General features: G+C 39.4%; 1 protein-coding gene across 3 annotated transcripts; it reads right to left on the reverse strand.

Moving 5' to 3' along the window:
* Positions 1–1,664: 1,664 nt before the first annotated feature.
* KRCC1 (lysine rich coiled-coil 1) lies at positions 1,665–18,307 on the reverse strand. 3 transcript variants are annotated; one of them, XM_047069111.1, is made up of 3 exons: positions 18,199–18,307; positions 6,628–6,740; positions 1,665–3,063 (listed from the first exon to the last, which is right to left on the reverse strand). In XM_047069111.1, the coding sequence occupies exon 3, from the start codon at positions 3,039–3,041 to the stop codon at positions 2,268–2,270; it is 774 nt and encodes a 257-aa protein (XP_046925067.1). In that variant the 5' UTR covers positions 3,042–3,063; positions 6,628–6,740; positions 18,199–18,307; the 3' UTR covers positions 1,665–2,267. The 3 variants fall into 3 exon arrangements, with proteins under 3 accessions (XP_046925067.1, XP_046925068.1, XP_046925069.1); XM_047069112.1 differs by having other exon boundaries at positions 1,665–3,138; XM_047069113.1 differs by lacking the exon at positions 18,199–18,307 and adding an exon at positions 17,180–17,265.
* Between the last annotated feature and the right edge of the window lie 6,249 nt (positions 18,308–24,556).

Below are 24,556 nucleotides of genomic sequence, written 5' to 3' on the forward strand. Positions count from 1 at the left end.
TTAGGATGTGTGATTACAGAGTGATGGTCTAGAGCTGGTCCCTGATGCACTATACATGATGATGCATTTCGAGGTAGGTGGAGAAAGAACCAGTAAAGAAGCCCATGAGGAGGAGGAGCTATGGAGGTAAGGAAAATCAGGCAAATGCAGTGCTATGAAGGCTGAGGGAGGGGCATTTCAAGGAAGAGGGGCTGACCAGGTGGAAGCTGCTGAGAGGCTGAACTGAATACAAATAAAAAAATATCCATTGGATTTGACAACATGGAGGTCATTGGAGATTTTGACAAGAACAGCTTCAGCAAAGTGGTAGGGACAGAAACTAGATGGAAGAGATGGAGGAGAGAATGAGAGGTGAGAAAGTGTAGACAGCTGGCATAGACAAGTTCTTTTGTGAAAGAGAAAGGAGGTAGCTGAAAGACGATATGGGGGTCAAGGGAGTTGTTTGTTATTGTTTTTTGTAGAGGGGAAACAGAAGCATGTTTGCATTCTAATGGAATAATCCAGTAAAGGTGGAGAGACTCATGGTGCAGGAGAGATGAAGACATTGAGGAGGTGAAAGGGTGTAGGATCCAGTGCATGAGGGGAGACATCTTTACTAAGAGCAGGGACACCTTAACTGTAACAGGAGGGAAGACAGAGAACAGACTACCTGAGGGAAGTTTATCAGTCTGGTGGTACAAAGAGTTATAATCCCCTCTGAGGACTTCTTTTCTCACTGGAGTGTGAGGTGAGGTCATCAGCTGAGAAAGGAGGCCTTATGGGAGGCACTAGGAAGGGAAAGTTTTGAGGGAAGAGAATATAAAAGTGGTGTCTTTGAGAGTGGGAAACTTACTATGGAAACTCAATGGATTGGAGGTTTGTGGTCATTAGTTTAAAATAAAATGGGTCATCTACCCTCTCTTCCTTCCTCTTCCCCTTCTTTCCTTCTTTGCTACTTGGGGCCTAGGCAGGTAGGAGGCTAGGCAGGGTGGTGATCCAGAGAAAGACCAGGGCTGAGTAAGGCAGCAGCCCAGCAAGGGTAGGGAGACTGGTTACATGCAAGAGGATGGCTGTGTGTGTGGGGAATATATGGAGTGATATATATGATACATATATATCTCTCATATAACATATATATATGTGTGTATACACACACACACACACCTATAAATATTTATATGTATTTTAGCATATAAGCTAAAATCACTTTTAGCAAAATAATTCTAAAGTTAATATTAAAATAGACATGTAAGCCCAGCATTGTGGAAAGTAAAAAGAGTTTTCATATCACAGAATCTTGCTATCCAAGGCATTTTAGGGGCCAATCTTTCTAGTCATAGTTGATAACGAGGAAAATGAAGTTAAGTGACTCCCCCAAAGTCACATAACAACTTGATGGCATAGCTGAGACCTGGATTCTGGGACTCAGTTTCCCAGGCCATAATTTTTTTCTACATAAAAAAGGGAATTATCAATTTCAACTATTTGGAAAAATTATGGTCATTAATAGATTTCTATCCTAAAAAGTGGGTTGAAATATGAATAAGCAAGGTAAAGAATTTTTACAACTGTAAAGTGTGACCCACCCAAAAGATCTTCCTCGCAAGTGTAACTACTCCATTATTTCTCTTCCAAAAGAAAATCATCACTGACTGGGAACATATACTTGACACAGAACAACAAAATGCAGAAATTAGAACACTTTATTATAAATATTTCCAGAATATAAACTGATTTTATATCAAGACTCTTTGAAACTTTTAAAACTATATGTAACCTTAGCTTATTATTATTATAATGTATTTCATTTTCCACTTTGCAATCTAGAAAATACACTGTAAGTTAGGTCTAACAAAGGAAAAAAAATCAGTCTAAATTGTGTCAAAGAGAAAACTAATGAATATAAAAATATCCCACCCAAAACTAAAACAAACCTAATCAAGAAATAGATTCTGCAAAGCCCGTTAATACTTCAATTTAAAATAAGTGACCTCCCAAGGGAAAAATACTTCTACTATCATAGCATTTTGATGAGTAAAAGCAGTGCCACTCTCATTAAGGAAAATTACATTATATAGAAGAAAAATGTAGGGATGCTTTCAGGAAATGAGGAAAAGTAATTTCCGTGCTGGAGAGTAACCACATTAAATACTTTCGGTTCACTCGGCCTGTTGTTAGAAATTAAAGTACCTGTTCACATGAAAAAATCGATGTGAACATGGACATCATAAAACCAAGCTCCTCAACTATTTTTTCAATTTAACCTCAGGAGAACCAACTCAGGATCTTCAAAATCCAAGGATAGACTGGTCCCAAAGCATTTCCTCCTCTGTCCTCTCTTTACCTTGTTCCTTTTTCTCTTTTCTACGCTTACGTTCCTCTTTCTTAGAGGCCACATCTCGGCCTTTTTTCTCCTTTCGATTCTTAAGCTTTTCTGTACTGACCCTGACTGTTTCCATTTGTGTTAGATTTCTTTGGAAGTTCTTGTGTTTGTCTAAATCTATTTCCTCGCAACCTTTTTTCCTCCTATGCTTGGGCCGCTCCTCCTCTACTTTTTCTCTGGCTTCCTCTGGGTGCCTTTTCCCCTGCTGATGTATCTGTTTATGACTAGCTTGATGGGCGCTGGCACTGTTTTCTGAGGAGAGACGCTTGTAAACTCCAGATTCCACACTGTATGGGTGACAGTTATACGCTTGCTGACTAAGGTTCAGGGGTCCTGGTTTTTCTGAGAAACAGTCCCTGGTGAACTGGCAGTAGCTCAGAGAGTCTAGTCTTAGCCTGCTGTCATGAGCTGGTAGCCACTGAGGTAACCGGTTTTCCACCTTTGGTGAAATAGGGCATGATCTCGGGTAGGTCTGGACAGTCTCAGATGAGAGTCTGTGATCAAACATTCTATGCCTTGGTCTGTAATCAACCTCTTCTTTGTACCCACAAGTTTCCAAACAGTCCTCTCTCATCTTTCTGAAACAAGTCTTTGGCTCTAAGCCTCTGGCTTTCTGCACTTTGATATAATCTTCAAGTTCATCTTGAAAAGAGTCATATGTCTTCTTTGAATGCTTCATTAGGTTGACAACAAGGGGTTCTCTGTAGAGAAGATGGGAGAAAATTCTTCTTACTAGATTATTGTATTCTGAATATTTCCTTTGCTCTTGAAGAGAGCTTCAAAAAACAAAACAAAGAAGCCCAGACAAATTAAAACCTAATTCAGCAAAGAAGTTAAATATCATGACATTATACACCAAAATGGTACATTAGGATAGTCAAATATCTCCCAGGCCACTCACAAGTAGGTTTATCATTCTCAGAAGTGGGATGAAGAGGGCAGAGAGCAGATGACATATAGGGTTCTGTTGTATGGCTAAAAATGTAAGGCATATAGGGATGTGTGGTTAAGGGCCACACATCCCTGATAGGTGGCTGACAGTTTTCATAGTTTTCCTAAAGTTCTGACTAATCAGTTTCTTGTATATTGTTTTTTAAGAGAAGTAATAGAACCATAGAGAAGTAATTTTTAAAATCTTCAGTTTACTCAAACAAAATAAAATAAATATGCTTACTTACCTGACTAGAGTACCACAGGACTTAATAATAAAAGGATGTTTATAAAATGGTTTGGGAATGCTGGAAATTGGAAATTCTGCTACGAGATGAAACTACTCTTTTGTATAGGGCATGAGGGAAGATGAGGGAACAGAGTTCTGTATCTTCTGTCCAGGGCTTGGATTTCATTCCATTACTTCTGATTGGTAAAAAAAAGCATTCTAGAATGTCTTCTGGTTTGTCCTCTATTAAAGTACTGGTGGGAGGGTTAAGGGAGGAATGGAGGTGAAAGCAGAGAGGGGGTCAGACTGATGCAGAGAAAAGTTTTAGAAGAAATTTAAAGTAGAGACACTAATTTTTTGTTGGCTTGTTTGATTCTTTTGGTGGGGGCAGCACTATTTCTGATTTCTTTCCCCTATCTCAAATCCTGCATTAAGTACAAATGTAGCAGAAAACATCCTTACTACAAGATCATGTCCTATGTAGTTTTGGTGATATACTTTGTCTCTAAAAATTAGGAGGTGGCATGCCCACGGAGAACAGAATGTTCTTCCCTTTAACAGAAAGAAAGAAGCATGACATAGCACTCCAGAGTCACTAATGATCAGCTACGTTTTCTGGAAATTTTAGATCAAAAAATAAAGTCTAAATGAAGTCTAATTTGGTGAATCAGAAAATTTAACTCCTATTCAACTTAAATAGTACAAAAATTCTAACGAGAATAACGCAACAAATATTTGATTATAGGCAAAAGATTTGAACAGACAATTCAGAAAGGAATATATACAAAGGGCCAATGAACACATGAAAAAATATCAACAGTCATCAGGTCAATGTCAATTAAAACCACAATGCAATTCCACCACGCACTCACTAGAATGACTGGGATAAAAAGAATGACACCAGCAGTGTAGTTGGTGAGGATACGGAACAACTAGAATTCTCACACACTGCTGGTCAGGGATAGAAAATGGTACAACCACTAGCAAACAGTTTGCTGGTTTCTGAGGAAGTTAAACATACACCTACTGTACGATCTAGTTATTCCATTCCTCAGTATGTCCCCCAAAGAAAAGGAAATATATGTCCTTACAAAGAATGATACATGAATATTTATGGTAATTTTATTTGTAATAGCCCCAGAAAGGAAAAAACAGAAATGATGATCAACAGGTGAATGGAACTATCAATAGTGGTACATCCATACAGTGAAATACTATCAGTGGTAACAAGGGAAGAATTATTGGTTATTGATAGAGTCAACAACATCGATGCATCTCAAAATAATTATGCTGAGAGAAGCCTGACAAAAGAGTACATAACATATGATTCCGTCTACAGAAAACTCTAGCAAATGCAAACTAACGTACAGTAACAGTGTTTGCTTGGGGATGAGACAGGAAGGGATGGGAGGGATGATTATAAAAGGCACATTATGGAGTCTGGATATGTTTACTGTATTGATCATTTGATGGTATACACATATATCTGTCAAAACTCAAATTTTGTATTTTAAATATGTACAGTTTATTGTATGTTAACTATATCTCAATAAAGCTGCTTTTACAAAGTCACTAGCAAGATGAAAAAGATGGTGATAACTGTTGAAGCTGGATGCTGGTATATGAGGGTTCGTTATACCATTTTGTCCACTTTTATGTTTAGAAATTGATACTTCATGCCCACAAGGATGGCTATAATAAAAAAGACAGGTGAGATTCAGTATTGGCAAGGATGTGGAAAAATGGGTCATTTCATTCATTGCTTGTGGGGATGTAAAATGTGCAGCTATTTTGAAAAATAGTTTGGACTTCTGGCCCCACACACACAGGTCTGAGCCTGCCTGCAGCCAGGTAGACCATCACCATGAAGTTCAACCCTTTTGTGACCTCGGACCACAGCAAAAACCCCAAATGCCACTTCAGTGCTCCCTTGCACATGCGCAGGAAGATCATGTCTTCCCCACTCTCCAAGGATTGGTGGTAGAAGTACAAGATCTGCTCCATGCCCATCCACACAGATGATGAGGTTCAGGAGGTTCAAGGACACTATAAAGTCAGCAATCAGCAAGGTAGTCCAGGTGTTTAGAAAGAAATAGGTCATCTACATTAAGCAGGTTCAATGTGAGAAGGCAATGCCACAACTGTCCATGCACGCATCTACCCAAACAAGGTGGTTATCAGCAGGATAAAACAGGAAAAGATCAGGAATAAATTCATTTTTTTTAAAGACTTTGTTTCTTTTTTTGTTTTAAAGTTTATTTACTTAGAGACAGAGACAGATAGAGGGAGCAGGGGAGGGGCAGAAAGAGAGAGAGGGAGAGAGAGAATCCCAAGCCCTGATGCAGGGCTCGAACCCATGAACTGTAAGATCATGACCTGAGCTGAAGTCAAGAGTCGGAGTCAGATGCTTAACCGACTGAGCCACCCAGGCACTCTTGATCAGAAAAAAAATCTTGAATGCAAAGCCAAATTTCAACAAGTTGGAAAAGAGAAAGGCAAATATAAGGAAGAACTTATTGAGAAAATGTAGGAATGGGTATAAACTGTTATGCAACCATAGTTTAACCGCAGATTTTTAGCCTGGTATATACTTCTTTGAAACTTTTCAAGATGTCTCTTGAACGTTTCATTTCCTTCCTGTTTTGTTATTGACATGTGGCTCTGTAAATCAACTTTTGCTGTTTTAATAATTTTATGAATAACCATTGGAAATGTTTCCTAATTAAAAAGAAAAAAAAGAAAAACAGTATGGCAATGCCTCAAAATGTTAACAGTGTTACTGTATGACCCATCAGTTTCACTCCTAAGTATATGCCCAAGAGAACTGAAAACCTTTGGTTACACAAAAACTTGCACACAAATGTTCACAGTAGCAATATTCATAACTGCTAAAAAGTAGAAACAAGTCAATGTCCATTAACTGATGAATGGATAAATAAAATGTGGTATATTCATACAATGGAATATTATTCAGCAGTAAAAAGGAATGAAGTACTAATATGTGGTACAACATGGATAAATCCTGAAGGCATGCTAAATGAAAGAAGCCAGTCCCCAAAGCCCACATATCATGCAGAAATCAATGAAGAGGTGAATGGAAACTTACCTTTATCAGGCTGGGAACTTGGTGAAGAGATCTGATCATATTCCCCCATTAATTGCTTCAGTTTTCTAGCATGGACTTTCCCCAAATGGTGAGACCGTGCAACAACCAGGAAGCTAAAAAACATGATGCAGAGATCCCAAAATCTATTTTTGTCTAATATTCCACTCCCAGTCATCTGAAACCAAGTACAATCTTGTTACAAAGATTAAATAGTTCAAAGTTTAGACTCATACCACCAACATAGATCCAGTATCTGAAAATTCACAAATCCATATCCTTTTTTATCATTTTACTTCCTATAAACCTGAAAGTTAGGCTAACTTTTTGAGCATATATTTTACTCCGGAAAAATAAATAATATTTTGTTTTACAACACAGTGACCCCAAATGTCTACCTCTAAATTTGAAAATAGCTTTCATGATTTTTAACACAGTCTGAACTAAAAGTTTAAGGACAGAGCTTTGTTTGCATTCAAATCAAAGTATCAGCTTCAGTAGAAATTATCCTATGATTCAGAAGATCTTTATTTTCAACCTCCCTCATAATATGAAATCCTTTGCAATTCAAACTATATCACTACTTCCCATATACCTTTTACAAAGAGTATGTGTAAAAGCTCAATATTTATTCATTCAATGTGGTATCTATGAATAAAATAAAGGGAGGGAAGATTGAAGATCGTATCAAACATTTAAGGTAATTATTTTCAATCTGTAACTAGATATCACTTCACATACCATCTCAAATCTTAATTTCCTGAGTGCTTGCAAGACTATCTACTAACTTTTTGCTAATTAGAATGAAATTTCAGTATGAAAACATTTAGTAAGGCTCTACTATTTAATATGGTAGTATATTCTTATTTAGTCCAGAATATATTCTGAAAGGGAAGTTACTGGGTCACCAGTAGGAGTCTGGACTTTATGGAAATGATCTATATTGAAAGGCTGGGAGAAGATATCTGGCCTTGGCATTTTTGTGTTTTATAGCAGACAATTTCAAGAAATAGTCTATTTTAAGATAGTTACTGATTCTAGCTGTATCTCTCAGGTCATCTGGGAATCACAGAGAGGAACCACAAACGATCTTTACCTGTGGTGGGCAACAGTCCTCTATAGTTGTACAAAAATGATCACAAGCAAGGCTCCCTAAACAAGGCTCAGATAAGCCACTCAAAGCTATAGTCATATTCACATATTAACTTCCAGAACTTTTGCTCAAAGTGTTCCTCACCTCAATAAATAGTCTACACCAAACTTACCACATGTATACTTGAGGTCTATACTATCTAAAGTTCCTAACAGTTGAAACGTATTTTTATTGAAATTTACTAATTTATAGCCAAATTATGGGAAGAGCCTAAATGTCCATCACCTGATGAATGGATAAAGAAGTTGTGGTTTATATACACAGTGGAATACTACTTGGCAATGAGAAAGAATGAAATATGGCCTTTTGTAGCAACGTGGATGGAACTGGAGAGTGTAATGCTAAGTGAAATAAGCCATACAGAGAAAGACAGATACCATGTTTTCACTCTTATGTGGATCCTGAGAAACTTAACAGAAGACCATGGGGGAGGGGAAGGGGAAAAAAAAGTTAGAGAGGGAGGGAGGCAAACCACAAGAGACTCTTAAAAACTGAGAACAAACTGAGAGTTGATGGGGGGTGGGAGGGAGGGGAAAGTGGGTGATAGGCATTGAGGAGGGCACCTGTTGGGATGAGCACTGGGTGTTGTATGGAAACAAATTTGACAATACATTTCATATATATATATATAAAGAAATTTACTAGTTTATAAATATGATACCAATCATAGAACGTCAAAATTGTACATCCTATGCAGCCACTTAAGTGAATATGAATTGGAACCACATGTACTGTCATGGAGAAAAGTCCATGATATATTAAGGGGAAAAAACAAGATGTAGAACTCTAGCTATCTACCTACCTGAGTACCTATCTGTTGATCAATCTCAAATCCAATTTTAGTATAAAAACACAACACAGAACCAAAAAATAAATATATTCACATGTATTTATTGTAAGGAAGGAGTTAAAGGAGCTGGGCTGCAATCCATTCACTTCCTTTCTGGGGGTGGGGGGAGAGGGAAGAAGGTAGGTGACTTCTGGACCTCTGAGAAAAGAGACCAATGATACTGGCTAAAAGAATAGGAACTTATCTTTGAAATGCCCTTAGCAAGATGTTCCTGGCTAAGGATGATCTACAGTAAATAAATTCAGGACCAATGAGGCATAGCTCTATGAAGAATGTCACATAAGCAAGGGTATATAAAATGATTCATAATTTAAATACCCACACTGTGTGAGGTGATCCTTATTTAGAAACCTCATCTATTATTTTGGGTTAGAGATGCAGGTCTGAGGAGCCATCTTTCATGTCCTAGAGATCTTTGCTTCTTTAGAGTTGCTTGATTGCTTGTATCCTTGAAATACTTAGAAAGCCTTGATACTAGGTAATATTACTGATTTGTGTTAGTGTGATTTGACAGTCTGATCTTGTATATCTCAATACCCATAGAAAAAAAAATCTGAAAGATATACACTTAATGGGGCTTGGGATATGAACTTAGGAAAGGAGTAAGAGACAATATTTAACATTCTGCTCTCTGCGTATGTCTGTACTGTTTTAATTTGTGCAAAAAAATTACTTTGTAATTAAAAACTCCATAAAAATTGAATTTAAAGGTTCTACAGGTTAATTTTCAGAACAAGTGTATAGATTAAAAAGGTTTGGCTAAAAATATTGAGTTCAAGAACTGTAAATGATAAACTTTTTAGAAAGGATGATATTTAAAAATGTTTCTCTAATATATATAGTATCTCTCTGAATTATTTCTGAGTTGTTATAATGTATATAATTTACTTATGACTCTAAAATTAAAATGAAAAGCAAGCCATAAAGTGGGAGAAAATATTCCCATCTCATATATCAGACAAAGGACTTGTATCTAGAATATATATATAACTCTTATGACTCAGTAAGATAAACACAAATTAAAATGGATGGGCAAAAGATTTTAACAGACACCTCAAAGAGTGTATATGTGTGTGTGTGTGTGTGTGTGTGTGTGTGTGTGTGTGTATGGCTAAGTAAATGCAAATTAAAACCACAATGAGATACTACTACACTATCACTGGAAATGATTAAAATTAAAAGGACTAAAAATACCAAATGTGGGTAAGGATGTTGAACAACTGTAATTCTCACACGTTACTAGTTAGAATTTAAAATGGTACAACTTTACAAAGCTGTTTGATAATTTCTTTAAACATTCAACATCTATCACATGACCCAGCCATTTCACTTGTATTTGTTCAAGAGAAACAAAAACATATATCCATGCAAAGCCCTGTACATGAATGTTCATAGCAGCTTTATTTGTAATAGCCCCCAACTAAAACAACCCTAATGTCTGTCAATAGGTTAATGGATAAACAAAACCTGGTATATCAATATGGTAGAATTATTCAGCAACAAAAAAGAAACAAAATAGCAATATATACACAACACGGATGAATCTCAAAGTCATCATGCTTAGTGCAAGATATGAGTACCTACTTGTATGATTCCCTATTTGCAAAAAGTTCTGGAAATATAAACTAATCTATAGTGATAGAAAGCAGATTAGTGGTTGCTGGGGACAGGAGTAGAGGGAGGGATGGATTGTAAAGAGGCATGAGCAAACTCTGGGTGTTGATGGAAATATCTGGCATTTTATTTATGATGGTTGCTGAGTATATACCTGACAAAAACACATTGCCTTGTGTACTTTAAATATGTGTGTATTTTAAGTAAAGTATATCTCAATAAAGTGTACTAGAAGAGCTTAAAGATCTATTAACAGATGTTTTTGGAAAATGAAATAATTTTACCTTAATTTGTTAAACTGGACTTTTAAATGTTGGTTTTCTTCCCCCAGAAAGTTTATCCACCTAACATAAGGCCAATTCACCTATGCAGAACTACTGCCCATCATATTGTGTCACTTATCTTGTTGCTCTTATGAGCCAGACATAGGGACTCTGGAGCCAGTTATTAGCTGTGTAAGCTTGGTTAAATTTCTCAACCTCTCTGTGCCTTAAGTCCCTCATCTCTAAAATAGGGATATAACATATACTTCAAAGAGCTGTTGTGAGCCTTAAGGAAATGAATATACATAAAATGCTTAGAACAGTATATGGTACATAGCAAGTACTGAATGAATGAGCTTTTATTGTTACTCAGGATTTCATCCATTTTACTGACCTAGTGAAATGTTCTCCCAGCCAACCTTTCTCGTAACTACAGAAAGCCAAATAAAGGAAAGGTTATGTGTAAACAGAGCGAGAGTGCCTGACAGGAGTACCTAATTCTTTGTATTTCAAGATAACTCATGTTTTAGAGGATCTTTTTAGTACTTATTTTTTGAAATGTTTATTTTTGAGAGAGAGAGCAAGCAGGGAAGGGCAGAGAAAGAGGGAGGGAGAGAAGCCTAAGCAGGCTCCACGCTGTCAGTGCAGAGCCCAATGCGGAGCTCAAACTCACTAAATGTGAGATCATGACCTGAGCTGAAATCACAAGTTGGACACTTAATCGACTGACTTCAGCTCAGGTCATGATCTCACAGTTGGTGGGTTCCAGCCCCACACTGGGTTTTTCGCTGACAGTATAGAACCTGCTTGGGATTCTCTCTCTCTCTCTCTGCCCCTCCCCTGATCACACTCTCTCAAAAATAAACATAGAAAGAAAGAGAGAAAGAAAGAAATGAAATGAAACGAAATGGAAATGAAATGAAATGAAAACTGGGGGCTCCTGGGTGGCTCAGTTGGTTAAGCGTCTGACTTTGGCTTAGGCCTTCATCTTGTAAGTTCAAGCCCCGCATCCATCTCTCTACTGTCAGTGTGAAGCCCACTTGCGATCCTCTGTCCCCCTTTCTCTGCCCCTCTCTTGCTCTCACTCTTTCAAAAATAAACATTAAAAAAAGAAAGAAAGAAAGAAAGAAAGCTGAAAGTTAGACTTGATCATTATTGTGTCTTCTGGCTGCTCTATTTTGAACCAATTCTTTGAAGATTTCAGTTTATATCCTGTGTTAACTGGTGCCATGTCTACTTTAATACCCAAAAGAGTATGGAATATCAAGCAGAAACCTCTAAGGATACTAGCTAATTTTACTACTTACAGGCTGGTATTAGGTCCCAAGCAAGAAATAGCTTGTCTTGACTGAAACTCATCTGGAGTATTATTTTAGATTTACCTTCTAATATTTTTTGGAAAAAATCTAGCAAAATTCTGAAAACTTTTCTATTTCTAGAAATAGATCTCATGTCCTGATCTGGTCCATAAGATCCAGCCCTGTGTTGGGCTCCAAGCTGAGCAGGGAGTCAGCTTGGGATTCTTTCTCTTGCCCTCTCTCTCTGCCCCTCCACTGCTCTTGCAAGCACGTGTACTCTCTCTCAAAAATAAATATTAAAAAAAATATATTAAAAAATGGAAATTGCAAAGCCTGAGCTTTTGCATTGTATAAAATGTTTTTAGTAAGTCTCAGTTCTGATGAATAAATCAACTGAATTTAAGTGAAAAATCTATTTAAAAAAATGTCATGCCCCACCGCACATCATTTCTGTTGTGACACGGCACTTAAACATTATACAGCATCTTTAAAAAAATGTGTATTAAATATCTCTGAAGAAAAAATGAGCAAAATTAGGATGTTAATTTGGTTAGTTTTAGCTCAGTTCTTTCCCTTTAATAAATACACCCCCAAAATGGTATGGTCTTATACTTTGTTTTTGAAGTTTATTTATTTTGAGAGAGAGAGAGAGAGAGAGAGAGAGAGAGAGAGAGAGAGAGAGAACGTGAGTGGGGAAGAGAGAGAGAATCCCAAGGAGGCTCCACATTGTTAGCTCAGGGCCCAATGCAGGGCCCAAACTCACCAACTGTGAGATCATGACCTGAACTGAAATCAAGAGTCAGATGCTTAACCGACAACTGAGCCATCCAGGCGCCTTACGGTCTAATACTTTTAAATCTAACTCAGTCAGAAGTATTAGGAGACGTTTTATATTTTCCCATTATTTGCATTTTTCTCTCAGCCATGTTATGTAGCATTCTCTGTATTCCATTAAAGCTATCTAAAAGTATTTTGTTTTTTTGATGCAGTAGTAAACAGTATTTTTAAAAATCTGAACTTACTGTTTGTTGCTAATATTGAGCAATACAATTGATTTTGTATATGGAGGTAATATTTTGCCCCCTTGCTAAATTTATTCTAGTAGCCTTTTCTGAGGTTCCTTGGCATTTCCTACATAGATGATCATATCATCTCCAAATAGAGAGTGTTATTTCTCTCCAATCTGAACATCTTTTGTTTTTCTTGTCTGACTGTACTGGCTAGGACCGCCAGTACAATACTGAACAGAAGTGGTGAGAATGTATAGCCTCCCCCCATTCCTGCTCTTGAGTTCTGCAATCTTTTAGCATCATTATAATCTCCGGAAAGGCTAAGCAGAGCATAGCATTACATTTTAGGAGACTAGGTAACTGACTGTTATCTTTGCTATCTTTTGTAACTATTTGTTATCTTTTCAGGTTTTTATTTTTTTATTTTTTACCTATTTATTTTTTAGAGATCTTAATTGTGCTAGACATGCAACCCTGTAGCTGTCAGCCTCGGTAAAAACTCCTAGCTATGTTGGTTATTAACCCTGTCTTTTCAGGAAAGTAGATTAGTATCTGATTTAGGAGTTTGCCAAGCTCTAGCTATTTCACACTAAGACAACAATCACAAAAATAACTAAGGGTTTACTACTATGGCAAATTTCCAATGATAAAATACAAAAGAATTAACAAAATCATTAATTGGGAGTACTACACATTTAATATAAAATTTATGTCTTTAAACTAAGTCTTTGAACATCAATAATTGTAAGTACTCTGTGGCTAGCTAGCTCAAGGATCATGCTTGTGAAGTTAGTTTTACTTGGACCCAAGGCAGACATCCAACATCAGAATGCCAGCAGATGCATTCCATTCCTTTCAAAGGATTAGTAAATGTGAATGTGAATAGGTCTGTAAGAAGTGGGGGAAAGCCTCAATGCTTTCACATAGATGCCCTAACATATATGTGATGAATATAGTAGGGGAAATCTTTTTAGCCATTTTAACATGCTTAGTCACTATTTTCACACACTGACATCTAATAAAGTCAGCAGATCTGCAACTAACAAATAATCATCAATGTCTCTCCAGAGATCTTTCTCCCCAACCATTCTACCCATCTGTCAACACTAGATTTACAACATAACGTGCCCTGGTGTGCATGTAGCAAATATGTCTTGGACAGAGCACAGCTTTATACAAAACAATGAACTACTCCTGATTATCCCAGGAGTCCTGGCTAATCCACATTTAAGACTACATTTTCTTTAATGTGTTCATCCTGCTATTTCTTATCAATTTTAGAAGTTGTCAATTAACCTGTTTCCTCCCCACTCCATGGAGAATTTGACTGCCTCACGCTACTATCCCACATTTCCTCTGCAGCCATTTTGGACTAAGAGATAGAAGTTGTGTGTCAGGAAGAAGAAAGCAATCATGCCAGCTCTGGAGCACTCACCATTAATGTAATTTGAGAGATAAATAAACTTTTATTGTGTTTAAAAGAACAAAAAACCCCCAAACTGCATTTTGTTTTTTCTTTTTCTAATTTCACAAAAAAACATTAACTACTAAGCTCTTTAAAAGGGCTGTGCCTAATTCATCAGTATATCCTTGGGACTGAGCACAGTACCTGATACATACCAGGAGCTCAAAAAATGTTTTCTGAATAATACAACAATGGCTATTAGCTAGATTTTTCTGTCATTTGATCCAAATCTCTGCTTACTATCATGAAAACAAAGGAAAACATTTTTAGGTAATGCTATGTAAATGGGTTACTGATTCAATAAGGAGTCAAAAATGTCCTTCATTCTAAAACCAAGTTCATTTAATTTCTTGAAAAGAAGCAAATAAGCTGGAATTGTTTTTTTGTGGTTTTGTTTTTACTAATCCTTCAGGAATATGATTACTTAAAAAAATTTTTTTAACTGTCAAAAATACTTGAGAAACCAAAAAACTTTTTATGAGAAACCTCACTGAATGAATCAGAGTGTCCTGGAAAACGTTATGACAACTTCACCATAAATTCTATATATGTGTCTTTTCATAGAAGTCTGGTTATGCGGTATTTCTTTGGGTTTTTGTGAGTGAGTTTAATTTCTCAATTTCCTATTTGTAATCTGACACTTTCTACATATTCTCTGCTTGCCAATATTTAATCCTTACTGACATCTGTTCATTATCAAGCCCATACAAAGGAGCTCCTCTCAGTGTTACAGCTATAGGTGAAAATGGTTTAGCAGATGTTCTTCAAATCAGTTTGAATGGTCCTATCAGGATCTTGACAGTCACTGGGATTTTAGTAACTGGAAGCACACTAATTCTTTCATACATTTAAGGTAAATCTCCTAACCAAGTCTTTTAAGGAAAAAAAAATACTGGGTCAGTAACAAGCAACATTTTTTCCCCCTCTTGTTTATGTACTGTCTTACCTGGCAATTATTTAAGGCTTTTACAAATATCTCAAGTAAAAATATATGACTTCTACTAGTGTTTTAAATAGTATAATATGCCACATATTTACCATTTGTTAGGTAGCAGTTAACTGAACAGTTAATGAAGGATATTTACCCAAAATAATGTCACAAGAGGTAATTTTTAGGTAGCGAATTATATTTTGTTTTTCATATCCTCATGAATAGTCTCAATCTTAACTCAGAGATTTCATCACTCTTTGAATGCCACCTGACGGCCATTATAGGTCGAGGTTTCGTGTTTTATGAACTGCTCTTCCAGTACACAGCCAGCCCATGGAAATATCAATACCGAACTGTAAAGCCAGTTAACAATTTTAAGGACCTCAGAGTTTGGTTGGTGCAGAGGTCCTCAACCTTGACACTACTGACATTTTGGGTAGGAGAATCCTTTGTTGGGGTGGGTGTGGGACTGCCCTGTGCATTTTATTTCTATCAAATAGATGCCAGGTAGCACCTGTGCTCACCCCGTCCTTCCTTGCCCAGTGGTGGAAACCAAAAATGTCTGCCAAATGTCCTCTGGGGTAGGGGTGCAAAATAACCCCTGGCTGAGAACCACTCAATTGGGCTAATCCCATTCCCCCTCCCCACAGATGACAAAACTCAAAATGGAAGTTTGGGACTTCGAAAGTTTGAAAAAAAAAGTTTGGGACTTACTCAAGTCATACAACTAGTGGACAAACTAGCACTAGAACCTAGTACTAGTCAAGATTCCTATTCCAGTATTCTCATTATACCACCTTGAAGTCATATAGAAAGGTTACTGCTAGCACTGTGTGAAGTGACACTGTACAAAGTCTTAAGAAATTGCACATATTTAAAGTCATCACACACACGAAAAACAAAAAATGCCATCTGGCAAAAAACTTGTTTTTCTGAGAAACTGTTTCCAAATCTTCCTGTGATCTGGCTGAGAGCCAAACTGAATTGTATAAACTATAAACCGTATAAAAATTATAAACTGTATTACAAATTACATAATCTATAAACTGCTCAGGCTTACTTGTTGGTGAGAGGCAGTAAGTCTGGTATGAAAACTAAATCCAGAGTTTATTTTTGACCTCAGAACAATGATAACTAACCTAGGCTGACTCAAGACGTTAAATCTAGTCTTCCGAAGGTTGCCTTCATTCAGAGATTTACTAGAACATCATTTGGTTGCAATGACTTCCTCATTCCATTTTTAGTGCATGGAATTTATATAAAGTGCTTATAAAAATGTTTTAAGAAACGTATACTTTTTTTTTTTACTTTGCCATTCCACCAAAGTGAAATATGTAAAAGATTATGGAATAGCACAGAAAAATAGAATATATCACGAAAAAGAGTAAAAACAAAATTATTTTCATGAGGTTATTATATTGATGCCTCTCCAGAAAAAAGGAATCTAAATTATTCTACAATATTTTGGCTTCCACTGTCTTTTCCCTCTGGGGACAAAAAGCAACATAAGTCAACACGATAAGTACTAAAAATGATGAGACTGAAGATGGTGAAATGTTTTACTGAGACCTGCAACGCGATCAAGCTCCACCATCTAAAATCCTTTCCTAAACTGCCTTACAGTCTTACCTCATAGTTTGGGACAAATAGGGTGTTCACAGGCATATAGTACTTGTAGGAACTTAAACATCTGTTAGATCGAGATGATGAAGAAATAGCTTTTTGTGTTAGGGGAAATGTGTTGGTGAGAACTGTGAAAACTTGGGCAGAAACACTCCTTCCAAACTCCTGCAGGGAGACTTGACCAAATTTTAACTTGGCCTCTAGCAGCTTAAGGCTGAATCCCAGCGATGACCCAGCCCCCTTTGGAGCTCCTGCAAGAAAAACCTCAGGGCTGTCAAAAAGAAATCTGCTGTTTTTAGAGCCAACACCTGATAACAGGTCCCCATCTCTCTTTTTAAGAGTACTTACTGAATTTGGATTGTGAATCCTTCCTGTCTCTGAGAAGGATGTGTCCCTCCTACAACTCAGGAGTGTCCTTCTCAAAGACCTGAAAGCCATTCCATTGAAGTGTAATCATCGGGAAGGAGACGCCTAGGTCTCCCAGTGGCTGTGGGAGGATAGAATCCTAAGGTCCCTCCCTACTTGCCAGCAGCCAGACACAGCTGGCCTAACAACATCCCCTTTGTAATTCCTCACTTCCTTGACTCTTCTGGAACCCCCACCTCTCCTCCAGTCCCTCATTTTCCCTTTGAAACTCCCAGTCACCTCTGCGCAAATGCAAATGGAGCTCAGCTCTTTCCCCTACAGTCGGGAGTGTCTGGTTAAATTCTGCTTTTCACCGCTCTCACTACTGTCCACTTTGCTACCTTTGACACTGATCTGTAGATCCCTACTGAACTCAGACCACTATCAAAATAGGCCTATAAATCTCAGAAGCTTGCTTGATAGGGTGTTATCCTCAAAAAGCCCCGGAAAACTCTCCAAAGGGACCTCTCAACGCCCTCATTCCTCCGCTCTTCCCCCAGGGCCCCGACAGTTTTAAGCTCCGGAGCTACTTCCTGCGGTGGGCAGAGTCCTAACTCCACTTCGGCCAAAGTGTCTACTTCCCCGGATGTTCAAGTTCACCCCGCCGAAGTTTCCTCGCTTCCACGTCTCAGGACGTTTCTCTCCTTATCCTCGGAGCTGCCTCATCCATCCTCCTTCCCTTTCCCTGCCACTCCAGTCAAGACTTCTCCCTGGACATCTCTCTGCCCCCTCAATCCTCAGCTTCCTGAGCTTGCTGGGGTGTCCCTTTCCCCTCCACGCTCCACCGGGGGGCCGTGGCGCCCCTTTCCCCGGGCGGCGGGTGGTGAGGAGGGCGGACGGACTCCGGCCCCGACCCGGTCGGCCATGGCGCACGCTAGGGGCGCGCCCAGCCTTCACTGGGCCGCGGAGGGAGCTGAGGGGCTGAAGACCGGGCCGCCCCCGCCGCCGGGGCGGGAACTCACCTTCTCTGAGGCAGGGGCGGGCGTCTACAACTACTGTCCCCCTCCCCGCCAACGCCGCCGGCCGGGGGATAGGCCGGGGTGGAGGTGGCGGAGAGGCAGGGACAGGCGCTGCCGCCACCGCCGCCTCCGCCGCCGAGCAGGCGGGGTGAGAGGAGGAGGCGGAGACCAGGCTTCCTGAGGGGAAGTCTCCGCCACCACCGGCGGCTTACTGGACGGCGCCAACGCCATGGCGGCAAGGCGCGCTACTGCGCTTGCGCGGGCGCCTCCCTTCCAGGGAGGCCCTTTAGCCCCGCCCCCTTTAGCCCGGCCCGTTTCGCTGGGGTTTTTTTTTTTGGGGGGGGGGGGGGTCCCGGCTCTAACTGTGGCTGTGTCCCCTCCGTCTCGTGTACTTTCCCCGGGGACTTTCCCCTCGTTGTCGGAGGGAAGGGAGAGCGCGTGGGGCCGCTCGCCTGGGGTGAGTGAATCTAAAACCGACTAAGAAAGAAAAAGTCTGGGAACCTCCGGATTCTTCCTCCAAAATATCTGAGAAATACGTCATCTCCTTTATCTGTTTGTCTTTCCTTTGTTAGGGCCTTTATTGCACAGAGTTAGAGTAAGCAGAAGGCTTGGTCCTGATACGTTGTCGTCACTGGTCCGTAAACATTTGTCGCTCTCCGTCAATATATGCCTATATGCGCGCACTCACACGCACAGCCAAACTCACCTCATCTCATTCCCCATCTCCCAGAGAAATCACTACCCTCCTTTGTAGTTTCTTTTCATATCTATATCTTTATTCCATACGTATGCGGCCAAAAACAGTTTGGATGATTCTTGAATTTCATAAGATTTGTATCTTTCTCTATGCAGTATTCTGGAACTTGTTTTCACTCAACATTTTGAGGTTCATCCAAGCTGTTGCCTTTAGGTGTTTGTTTCACCGCTGCACAGTATTCCACCCATTTTCCTGTTGAGGGGCATGACTCCTGGTGCAGGGTGCCAAAGTTTCTCTTGAATGGATTCTCCCTCCCTGTCACACTGCCATTGCCTAATTTCAGGTGCCCATCATCTCCTGTTAGAACCATGGCAAAAGATGCCTAACTTATCCTTCCGACTTCACCAGCCCGGTGTCCTCTCCATACTACTGCCAAAGCCGTCTGTGTAGAAGTCATTTTGGCTCTCCGTTGTCTGTTGGAGAAAGTCAAACAGGAGTACTACTGGGCTTCTGTGCACCCTGATCTCTGTCTTTCTACTGCTCACCTCCCCACCCTGCTTTCACTTTATGATTTAGCAACGTTAAACCTTTACTGATTCCTATAAATACCAAATTACTGCGTAACTCAGTTTATTGTATATGCTGCTCCCTCTTCTGGAATGCCTTCTCCCTACTTCCTAATGAACTCCTCCTCCCTTCGGAAGTAAATTCTGTCCTGAATGCAGCATTTCTCATTCCTATTCATTTCTTAATACTTTTGCTACATATGTATGTGTCCCCAAGGAACATGAAATATTGCTTTGCATGATTTAAAACTTTACATAAATGTTATTATACATACTGTTTATTCCCTTGCAACTTTTTTCACTTATTATATTTTGATATTGAGGTGTGCTGAGATGTGAGGTTCTAATTCATTTACCTTCACAGCTTTAGAGCATTCTGTTGCATGAAAACACCATGAACTAGCCATTTGACAGACATTGAGCCTGTTGTTCATTTTTGCTTTTATAGACAGTGCTGTTCTAATGTACTTGTGCAGTCTCCCTGTGCATACATGTGAGAGTTTCTCTGGGGTTTATACTTATGAGATGCTGCTGCTTTTTAAATAGAGGCTTTGATAATACCCACTTCGAAGGGTATTATGAAAAACATACGAGGTAATGTTAATAAAACATAATTTCAGACATTCATACATTTATGTTAGAAAACTTGCAAACGTATATGAAACAGTGGGTCACAAGGGCAATAGTCTGGTGCTAGAATGGTGAACAGAAGTATAATATGCATGCTCCTGTAGCTCTAAGGTACCCAACCTATTGTAGGTGTCTATACGTCTGCCATTTCTTTACCTCCACACCTCTGCTTGTGCTGATGTGTCCTTGGGGCTGAAATGGTCTCCTCCAGTTCTGGTTGTCTCACTCCCTTCTTATCTTTGTTGGCTACTTCTCTGAAGCCTTTCCTGACTCCTCAGGCTGCCCTGGATATCCTTTCCCCTCCCTTCCTGTATCTCTCTCACCATCTTTACATGCTCTTCCATAATCCTTTCTAAATGGTCAGTATCTTAAAGACAGGGGCTGCGTGTTACTCGTCTTTTATCCAGGCACTGAGCACAGTGCTGATAAATGTGCTGATAACTACACAGGAGTGGACTTAGGAATTCTTGGGAAGAAAGCAATTTGCAGCCAAAGATTTCTTGGAGCCAAAAGAAGAGAGATGGAAGCAAGCATGCTCTTTTGTTAGGAACACAGAGACCGGAGAATTTGAAGGGGTTTTTTGGAGGCTTTTTTTTTTTTTTAAATTTTAGAGAGAGAGGGAGGGAGACAGTGGGGGAGAGGGGCAAAGGGAGAGGGGTAGAGGGAGAGAGAGAATCTTAAGCAGGCTGCACACTCAGCATGGAGCCCAGTGTGAGGCTCGATCCCATGACCCTGGAATCATGACCTGAGTCAAAATCAAGAGTCAGATGCTCCACCAACCAAGCCACCAAAGTGCCGCGAGGGTTTGAAGTTTTGCCAATGATGTAGTTATATAGGATATAATGGACTGTTAAGGAGGAGACCTGCCCCTGTCATTCTGGAATGTGAGAGCTAGATGTAGGCAAGAACTTTTTCTTTGAATCTGTCACTCCTAGGGATTATAAAATGAATGAATGAATCAGCCAGTGAATTCACTTGAAGGCAGTGAGCAGCCCCTTGCTTATTTAACATTGCCAGGCTTTAAACTGTTATTAGTTTAAAGCAGGCGTTGGCAAACATTGTCTGTAAAAGGCCAGATCGTAAGTATTTTCAGCTTTGTGGGCCATATGGTCTTTGTTGCAAGTATTCAACTCTGCTGTTACAGTGTGAAAGCAACCATAGAAAATATGTAAACAGAATAGTATAGCTGTTTTTTTTTTTTTTTAAAGTAGGCTCTGTGCTCAATGTGGAGCTCAAACTCACTACCCCGAGATCAAGAGTCCCATGGTCCACCAATTGAGCCAACTAGGCGCCCCTAGAATAGCTGTTTTTTAATAAATTTTATTTATGGTCACTGAAACTTAACTTTCATATAATTTTCATGTATCACAACATATTCTTTTGACTTTCCCCCCCCAACTATTAAGGAAGGTACAAACCATGCTTAGTTCACGGTTTCAAAAAAAACTTGTTGACCCCAGGTGGAAATGAACCTTACTTCCAGGTACGAAGGGGGTGAAATCCAGTGATAAAGGACTGTTCTTTTACTAAACAAATCTTGCAGTTCTCTTGATTTACCACTAGATGGTGGTCCCTTGTAGGTGTGTGGCCCAGCCAGTGAGTCTTTCCAATAGAAGGGATGATTGAAGTTTTTCCAAGTATAGTAGATCAGCCGCTGCTTTGTTAACGCAGGCATACAAACTGTCCCAGGCTTTCAAAAACCATTCTTCTGGGTTTCATTTATGTCTCCACCTTCATACTTATTTGTACAAATTCCTTCCATTGCAGCAGATCAAACTGAAGGGAACGCAATCTCTCTCAAGTCCTCTGAGGTTATTTGCTCGAAGGCTCAGGAGGACAATAATTGAATACAGGTTATGGCTGAAGATTTGGGAGCTGCAACTTGGATCTGGGAACAGATATTACCTGAGATACAGGTTAATAAGTGGAGCTTATATTGAGACGATACTTGAAGCCCAAGTGTTGATACTTAAAACTCCAAAAGCAGCCCCCATTCTTGGCCTCTTCATGTCACCTTTTTCTACCCTTAAGGTGCCCAACTGGGGACCCAACATAGCCCTGGCTTAGCATCTTCTGCAACAATTTTCTCACACCTTTCTTAGGGTATGGGAGTATTTGGTAGCCATAGTGATGTTCTTGGCATGTATGTGTGGCCTGAGGTGCAAGGGAAGTTCAGCCGAAATAGAGGTGCATAGAACCATTGTGGTTATTCCTGTCATCCTCTTGTCTGAAATCTCCCAGCTTAGATCTCTCTTCCAGACTAGGAGTCTGGCTTGAGCTGTCCCATTTGTCTCCCTTTCTCACCACCCTTCTTTATCCAGACACACGAAAGAAAGAGACTGGATGGCTATTAAAATTTTTAACAATGGGAAAAGTTTCCATCTTCCTGGAGCAGAAAAGGGCTTGACAGAAATATGACTTTGAAGGTCCTTGAAGCTCAAGTCTGTGACCCTAGCCACCACACCACACTGTCACATGGTTATGTCCACTCTGCCCCCTAGTTGGATCTTTCAGCAAACATGGAATAAATCCGTTTCTTCCACACCTCGATATACGATGTTGAAGAGAGCTCTTAGGTTCTTCCTGAGTCTTTTCAGCTGAGCATCTCCAGTAGAGCAGTAAGATATCCTTCCAAAACTCTAGATGGATTTTTCCTGGTCATGAAGATGAGCAGTTCTCATGAAGGCCGTTCCACTACTTAGGGGCCATTTTAGAAATGTCACGGGGCAACTCTTGGTTGTGCAGTGGTGCTGGCATGTTGTGCGCAGGACCAGGGTCACAAAGAAGGTTTTGGGTCCCAGTGGAAAACAAAACGGGAGGGGGGCAGATGGGAAAAAACTATTATAGAGGATTTATGTTGATAAGCAGTATAGCAGGGACATGTACCAGGACATGTCCTTGTCACCAGCCTAATAACTGGAGCCAACATCCCCTGTGTCATTGATCCTGGCCACAGATGCAGGATAGCTTGGGAAGAAAGGAAGAGTCATACATTGAAGATTCTTTGCCTGTCCTACACAGCCTCAAACATACAGATGTACATTTTAGGTATATGAAACTTTGTTTATAATTATCAGAGTCTGGAATTCTGTTTTATATATAATCACAGAATCATTTTTAATATATCCTAAATTTTCCAAAGCAACCTCTTGTTAACTGAAGGATTATGCTTTCTTTCATTCAGAACTTGACTAAGTAAGAGTCATTCACCATTTCAGAAAATCACATCACAGACAACCGTGCCCTGTGTGATATTTGTGTCCCCAGAATCAATCTACGTTTTCGGCTCTCGCTCTCACAGCGATTCTACTGGAAGGTACAAACATATGACCGCTGTATCATGTTTTCTACTGTAGTTGTGCCCAAGCATATGCATAGTGAGTTCATTGACATATTTAATTTAGCATGATTATATATTATTTTATTATAGGCTAACTTTCACTTTATCTCTCCCTTATTAGGTTAGGTAAATGTTTTAGTCCATACGGGCTACAATAACAAAATACCACAGACTGGGTAGCTTATAAACAATAGAAATTTATGCCTTACAGTTTTGGAAGCTGGAAGTTAGAGATCAGGGCATCAGCATGGTTGGGTGAGGATTCTCTTCTAGATCGTTCACAGTCTTCATATAACAGAAAGACCTAGGGACCTCTCTGGAGCCTCTTCTTCACCAAGGCTCCACATTCATAATTTTTAAGCACCTCCTAAAGGCCATACCTACTAATACCATTCATTACCTTAGAGGGTGAGGACTTCCATATTTTGAAATTTGGGCTGGGGGCTGAGGAGAGTGAGATACACAAACATTCAGAGTACAACATATAGTAATTTATATTTTTTAGGTATAAGAGCTGGTAAATTATGTATGCCATTTCATTTCAGAGTAGCAAAAGGGATGTTATAAAATATTTACTAGAATGAAAAACTATAATATTTTATATATTTGTTTCCTGGTTTTGCCATAACAAATTACTTAGTGATTTAACATAAATTTACTATCTTACCGTTTGGTGGTCAAAAGCCAGAAATTGGGTTCACTGGGCTTAAATCAAGATGTCACCATGACTGTTTTCCCTCGGGGGGTCCAAGGGGGTGAAGCTGCTCCCTTGCCTTTTCCAGTTTCTAGAGACCACCTGCATTTCTTGTCTCATGACTCATCCCTCCATCTTCAAAGCCAGCAATATAGTATCTTCAAGTGTCTCTCTGACTCTGACCCTCTGCCATCGTCTTATAAGGATTCTTGTGATTCCATTGGGCCCTACTGGACAATCCAGGATAATCTCCCTCTTTCAAGATCCTTAACTTAATCACACTTGCAAAGTTTCTTTTGTCGTGTAAGGTAACATATTCCCAGGTCTGGGGAGCAGGGCCTGGACATCTTTGTGGGGGGTGGGCCTTTATTCTATTGACCACACTTTATTTTTTTTAATTTTTCAAGGTTTTTTAAAAATGCTTATTTATTTAT

This window comes from Lynx rufus, unplaced genomic scaffold (assembly GCF_022079265.1).
Source record: "Lynx rufus isolate CCGP_SWC_20201006 ecotype Redwood Valley unplaced genomic scaffold, mLynRuf1.p SCAF_8, whole genome shotgun sequence".
NCBI classification, from domain to species: domain Eukaryota; kingdom Metazoa; phylum Chordata; class Mammalia; order Carnivora; family Felidae; genus Lynx; species Lynx rufus.